Here is a 7,517-nt window from a genome sequence, read left to right as displayed (position 1 = left end):
TTGATTCCAGCATAGCAGCTTTGGAGTGAGAAGGCTTTGGCGCAATTTTTTTCCTCTGAGACTGTATACAGTAGTTGAATCTTTATAGTGTTTTGAGGCCATGAGTGCATGTGGCCTTATTCTTCCATTTTTACTCTAGACTTTGATAACAATATAATAGTCTTCTGTCAGTTTAACCGAATGCATTGATTTTTCCAACGTGTGTATCCCTACTGTGTTGTTTCAGAAACTTGACCAAATGTGCGGTATTCTTAATTTCTTTGTAGAGAGATAAGATTGACCTGTGATGTGGTATTGCCCTCAGTGAACTATTGCCCTCAGTGAACTATTGCCCTCAGTGAACTGAAGTAATGCATAAATGAAACACCCAAAAACCAGTGTTTCAATAATGTCTATTTGACTGTGTGATTGATCCCTGCTCAGTGACCTGAATGTGGGCCTGTATTAGTGTTATTGATGTAAATGTGTGTTATTCTTTTCCTAATTGTATGGTATACTGTATATGTACAGCAGAGTCTAACTTTTTCTCAATTAAATTTTCAGTACAAATATTCAATTTGTCTATAGTTTTAGGATTTTTTTTGTTGTTTTTATGTAAAGCAGCCACTCAGGTTTATCGACAAGTAATTTAACTGTAATATTTTTGTGTACTGTTGTCTGACTAAAGTGCCAAAATAATCAGCTGTACAGTTGAAAAATGTCCACAGTGAGAGAGCTGAGTGTAAAATATTGAGATAGCTATGAAATAATCTCATTTGTATACATATTTGAACTAACACTTCAAATCGCCAAACGTTTTCCATGGCACAGTTGGAATTCTATGTTGGGAAAGGGAGGGTTGAAGAGTTAATGAACTTCACCTGATTGTGAGAAATAGAATGTGAAAGAAAAGCGTTGAAAAGAAATCTTGCTTTCCCTACCCCTATGACCTTGAAGGGTTTCCATGTACATGTACTGTCCATTGTAGGGTCTATCCGTTGACTGAAGCTCTTTTTCAAAATAGGCAGAAGCAGCGTATGATATGGTTGACAGACTTATGACAATGAATTATTTGTTGAGAGTTGTAGACGTATAGCCAGGTTCTGGTTTCAAGACACTCTCAATGAAAAGGTGATATGGTACCAGTGTTTAGGAATTCTTATGAGATATTCCTCACCATAGTCCTTTAAAATATTGTCTGTGTACAGAAGATGAGCTTTTTTGGATTTGGATCTGTAAAATTGTTGCGGTAGAAGGTGGATGGATTCAGTACAAAAAAAATTATGGGAAGATGTTTTGGCAATACCATTGTGAGGTCCATTAGACATTTCATTATTTGTGCTGTTTGACATTCCTGGCTGAGCTATGGACTTTAGTCCGAAGTCAACTTTCCAAAACTTATAGCAGCTTAGCATTGTTTGAACACTGTGAATAAATTGTCACCTTTATGAAACACAATGCAGACAGTTGTTTTCAGATTCAGTAAATTTCTTTTCAGATTTTGCCCAAAATTTTGATAAAAACTGTAGCCAATCAAAATTTGTGTCCCTTTGGTCCAAAATTATCAAAGCAATTATGGAAAATTTGTAAAAATAGATAAATGATGCACTAAAATTAGGTGAGTTACGTTCTTTCCAAGACAAAATTTCACTGTCATTTTGACATTTCTATAAATGAAATATAATGTATTTAACCAAATTACTGTCTTCTGATTACCATGTATGCAATCTGATATTAGAATTACTGTATTATTGGGACTAAAATGATTTTAGCTTGTGCTGACAACAGACAAAGGTCAGAATTTGCCTCTGTTCTGGTAAACGCCTCTTACCTGCCAGCTCTAGGTATTAAGTCCAAACAATGAATCACTTGTGTAGTGCGGTATACCCAGGCACTTACACTACTCCTTCACACTGGTCGCCTTTGTTCACACCTGTGGCCGTTTTATCAATGAACCACAAAACAGGTGATAGCTCTCCCCTTATTTATTACCATTAATGGTACTTGAGGAGAATGAAATCTGTTTTTCATGTGAACTCAAGAAAAACTAAGAAAACAAGTGTTGTGACCAATCTATGTCTCTTGACAAAGTTATTTCTGTTCACAAGCTAACTTTCATTTTGTGAAATAATGAGGGCAATGATATAATTGATTAAATGTGAGTTCATGAATTTGTACGTTTCATTCATGTTCACTTTTCATAGCATCAATTCACTCTTTACCGTTTCCCCCAGTTATCCAAACATCGTTTGTCAATCCAGTTCTGTTTTATCAACAGTCTTTCTTACACAGATTGATAATTTGTTGCCCAGTTGATTGCTAATATGTAAGTTTTGAAGTGTTTGTGGTAGGTGACCTACACAGAAACCTGTGTCTTGCATGAAGGAAATGTTAAAGTCAGTGGTAAACCTGTGTCTTGCATGAAGGAAATGTTAAAGTCAGTGGTCCCACATGTTCAGACATGGTGTAGCAACTCTGTGAAGTGGGCAGACTTGAAGATCTGTCATGTGGGGGCGCTCGCCCGACGGTTTCCTTTGAGAATATCAGCAGCTGCTTCGAACGACAGATCTTCCAATTTACAAAGTGGCAAGCTGGGACATAAATTTGGAATCACTGCTACTTTGTCATGTCTACCCTAATATTACTTTCCGTGTACTGAGATAATCTTTTCACGGGACCGATAGAGAACAGTTAAAAAGAGTGAATTTTTGAACACTACCAGTATTATTTTGTCATACCTGCTATACCAGTATGTTTGATCTGATACACCGGCAGTTTTCAGAAGTTCAACATTCGAATTAATCCTTTGAGCACCAAAGTAAATTTTTGTCGCCTGTATAAAATTTACCTCAGTCACTTTTTCTAATTTTTGTGAAAAATTTTGATAAAAACTGTAGTCAATGAAATGTGATGTCCATTTGTTCAAAATTATCAAAAAAATTACTGAAAAATGCACAAAAATTGGTAAAGTGTTGTACTAAAATTTTGGTGGGAAAATTACAGCTCTCAAAGGTTTGCAAAATAAATATTGATAACATCTAATACACCCTTGGCAGTAAGAAAAGACACAAGTGGGATAGATAGGTCATCAAATGTTAAGGCATGTCTGACTCAATGAAATACTTGATGTTAGGGCTGGTCAGGAACAGTGAAGGCCAGGTTCAGACACCGAGATAATTGTGTGGAGAGAGCTGTCAAACTTTATCTTTGAGGATGTGGTATTTTACATCAGTATTTCCTGTAATTTTGCTCAGTGGCTCCCACACTTGCCACATGCTCCTGATGTAAGGCAGAAATCGTGATCAAACCTTTTGGATTTCATACTGATGGAAAGTCTAGGATGTGAGGTCTTGTAGACATGATTATGATAAAGGTATCTGTCTGTCTTACGTGAGTGATTTGACCTGTCAAAGCAGCTGAAAGCCATCTCCTGTGAAAGGTGAACATCTAACTCAATATTCTTGTCTTTGTTTTTCTTTTCCAGTCTGGGTTGCAACACAGTGAAGAGGGCATCAACAATATTACAAACATTGAAAAAAAAAACTTTACAAAAGAGAGAAAAAAAAACCCAGCCCGTCGTCATGTCAACTAGCATTTGCCATCTCAACCAACAACAACAACAACAACCATGAATATCATTATCCGGAAAAATCCAGCTACCATACGGTGTATTTCCCAGCTGCAATACAATGATCTGTATATTTAACTTCTAAAAAGAGAAAACGTTACAAAAAAAACGGGAGAGAGAAACAGAGAATTATCAATGCTGGCTATACTAGTTTATAGTTTCGTGATGCAAAAACTACATGGATGTTGGGTGCTTCTAACAAAAAATGTCATTGTATTGTCGTTTCTTTATGGGGAGAAATTTTACAGACTATATGTATAGAGTACCTAGAATTTGGTTCCAGCCTGCTTTAATTCAACCACATGTCCACACGAACTTATGAAAGCTTCTATATATATATATAAAACAAAATAAAATAGACTTTTACGGGGGAAATTCGACGTATCAAGTGAGAACATAGTGCTTTATGTTTGGGCTTCGTTCAAGTTATCAATCGTAGTTCATGTGTATTTCATACAATAGATTGCCTTTGTGTTGGTTTCATGTAAAAAAATAACATCAATCAAATTTTGGGATTAGTGCGCTGTTGAACTGAAATGTTGCTGAATGCTAGACTGACCGAGAGCATGTCAGATAGTTGCTCCTAGACAGAAACGACAATGTACTTACGGTGTTATTTTTCTGTACAGTCAATTAATTGTAGAGTATTTGCCAGCATTTAGAAAAACCGTGGGCTGTAAAAATCTATTTAAAATTTTTTTTGCCTTTCATATTTCCGTTTTTGTCGTCACAAAATATTATATCAGCCTTAGTGAGAAATTAAAAAGGGGACGATGTTGTGTTTCACAAACGAAATGTGTGACACTCCCTTTGTTTGTTTCAAGTTTAAATTAATATTGTATAACCTATCAAGATGATTGAAATCATTGTTTATGTATGTTGTAACTTAAAAATGAGGCATGAAAATCTATGTGTTGAGAGTTATTCCATGGTAGAGTGGAGGATCGTATGTATAGATTTACTTTTTGTAAGAACTTGGAAAAAAATGTAGCAGAAAATACCAAGAAGCACTGCTGGTGTGATTGAAGCAAAATATACCACTTCTGAGGTTGCCGCAGTGGTCCTAGCACCTGCTTATGGTTCATTCATTTCTATTGGGCAGGAGATGTGTGTAAAAACATTTTCAGCCAATCACGACTCTTGTATTGAGATACGTGGATAAGAATGCGAATAGACTGGTCAATAAGATCGTGTTTTACTGTTCAAGTTGTTTAGTCGCAGTAAGGAAATTTAGAGTAGACAACCAGAAAACAGCACTTAGCTGTTGTGATCAAACGTCCAAAGTAATAACTCTTCTCAAAATTTGAGCTTCGTTTGGGGATTTTGGAATGTTGAGTGTAATTTTATCAGCTATTTCAACCAGCCTGAATCACAGATATCATTCAAAGACATACTTGATCATTGCAAGTATCAATCGTACCAGATGTGTGGTATGTATCTTAGGAGGCGGAAGTAAGGTGTCTCTATCATGGGAGAAAATTCAACCAAAAACAACTTGAGACACTGCGATGGCTCACTTCACAACCTATCACTCTCTTTTGTCCCTTGTATCCATGGTTTTAACTGAAACCCAATGTTATCAATGATGAGTGTGGACCTACTTTCAGGGAATTTCAGGTGAACTGGTTAAAGAGTCCAACAGTTTAATAATTTTTTTCTCGATCTTCTCCTGCTAGCCATAGGTTGAACAGTCCCTCCTCAAACCAAGGAGATTGTGAAACGCTGTACAGGAAAGAAAATACGCCATGAAATTTCCAATAAGCCTGCCAAATTTATTCTAGAAAGTCTGTGGACAAAATCGATAGGCAGCAAAGCAAAGAGGTCTTTAATGGATTCTCACATTGACGTGTTTCAAGTTAAAGTGAACTTGTTAGAACCAGCAATACGGGCAACTCATGATGTGCTGTGGTTTGCAAGGGAATTCACCAACAGTGCTTCTCTCATATCTAGCTTTATGGTATACCTGTAGATGACTGTGGTAAACTCCTGTTTGTTGGCACCCCAGTTGCAACGTACCGCAGTTTCACACGGCTATTGCTTTTGTATCACAGCACCCCACCACAGCACAGGGAATTGAAATTGCACAGTCACTATTTTCAGGAGGAGGCTGCAACAGTATTAGAACAGCTGAGCATTCTGGACTTGAAATGTTGAGGGCGCTGCACTGGGAAGCCAGCACACAGGATAGAGAGATTTTCAGTGTACAGTAGTTCAAATCTTTTTGAATGGTTGTAGTGAAGCTGTGTTGTACTGATGGTTACATTCCATTTACTGATGTCTGATTTTATTAGCATCATTATTATTATGATTATTAATATTATTATCACCTGAAAAATGGTCCAAGGTGAAATTTTCATGATACCATTGATGGTGTTTATCGAAGGAGGTGAAATTTTACTGTTGTGAACTTGAAAATGACAGGGCGTGATAACACACAAGGGATTTCATACAAAGGATCAATGCTTCCAGAGAGATGACTCAGCATTACTTCTCACAGTACAACTGCCATGTTTGAACACGAGTGCTTGTGTAATCTTACAAAACTCAGAGATTTCTGCAGGCCGTAATATTCTATCATTCACAGTTCAGACTTCCTGCTTGGCACAGATGAGACAGAAATATGGAATTTTTTTGCTTTAAAGTCAACCGCCTGTTTGTAGATTTCAGGGGAAAGTGGGGAATAATTTTTAACAAATCAAAATGCCAACTCAAAAGTTCTGCATGACATATACGTCAATATTATTTATGACAGTATTTTTTCATTTTTGTTCGATCACAAGCTATTGACAGCCTGCCCTCAGACAATATTGAGTTTTCATGTGCAACTCTGAACTTTGGCTGAGCAAGTCCCAGAAATTGAAAATATTGATATTTTTACAAAAATCTTGATGCATCATCAATGGTATCAAACAGTTTCTGAGTACTCATTGGTTTTGAGACTGATCATTCTATATGTCTCATTGATTACAAGAAACAAACCCTTGCTGCACCAGACTCAACTTTCTTCCGCAAATTATACCTTCCGAGCCCACCTGGCACTGATGAAGTTCTGTGAGTTGTTGCCATGCAAATTTTTTGCCTACTCCAATCTCCAAAGCCTCCGAACTTTCCATGTGCTATGAGAAGCCAGAGCCCTGTCACATTGCAATCAGTACAGTGCTACCTCGTCAGCTTGTAAATTTCCCCTCTTGTCTCCTGGTACAACAGTGTATGGTAATACTCACAGTAGCTGTTCGCTCTGTGTGTATTTTTCAAGGCCCGTGTTTTACAGGCTTGTTATCTATTTCATGCATTGTCAGCAGACTTGCCAATGTGTCTGGACCAGCTTTGGCCGAGCTGATGATAAAGCCATACAGAATGACCCAGGTGGGGGCGCTTCTTCAGACACCGACCATTCCCTTCCAACAAAACTTACTGTTGAGGCAGACACCATTACAGAATGTGCATAAGTTTTATTTTAGATCGGGAGTTACAAATATTTGCCGAGATTCTTTGTAAACCTACAGTGGTACTGTGTTATTTTATGTATAGGGTAGGAAGACATATTACAGCAAAACAAAGGGTTTCTGTCTCAGTGTTAACTTATGTGTGTTACAAATGTTTTGAGTAAATGCCTGTACAACACAAAGATTCCAATTTTCAAACTAGGAGTTTTCCAATGTGTTTGCATTGAAGTGAAGTACATTGGCTGTGATATACAGAAAGGATGGAATAAATTCCACTATAGTTACAAACAAATCGCATTCTCTGCTGGGTTTTTTTGCTGCCTGTTTTAGATTTGTCTGTTTCATGTGTGCAGTTAATGCCAATAGTTTGAAATTTCCCACTTTCCATTTATATTGCTTGACAAATTTTCTATCTGTTCAACAGTGTGTGTATGGTTCTAGGGCAGTCACTCCCAAGACATATA

At 37.1% G+C, this 7,517-nt stretch overlaps 1 protein-coding gene across 4 annotated transcripts in view; it reads left to right on the top strand.

Annotated features, from left to right (window-relative positions):
• Positions 1-7,345, top strand: part of LOC139136885 (vesicle-associated membrane protein 3-like) — a 22,657-nt gene extending 15,312 nt beyond the window's left edge. For all 4 annotated transcript variants that reach the window (XM_070704725.1, XM_070704726.1, XM_070704724.1 and 1 more), the window contains one exon: positions 3,464-7,345. Coding sequence is in view for 2 of the 4 variants with exons in the window: in XM_070704726.1 (XP_070560827.1) it covers positions 3,464-3,483 (20 nt within the window). In the remaining 2 variants the exon portion in view is untranslated. The remainder of the gene's footprint in view (positions 1-3,463) is intronic.
• Positions 7,346-7,517: the final 172 nt, after the last annotated feature.

The sequence above is a fragment of the Ptychodera flava genome, chromosome 7, assembly GCF_041260155.1.
Source record: "Ptychodera flava strain L36383 chromosome 7, AS_Pfla_20210202, whole genome shotgun sequence".
Classification (NCBI taxonomy): Eukaryota; Metazoa; Hemichordata; class Enteropneusta; family Ptychoderidae; genus Ptychodera; species Ptychodera flava.
Note: the sequence above shows the minus strand (reverse complement) of the source record. Positions and strands in the feature narration are given on the sequence as shown.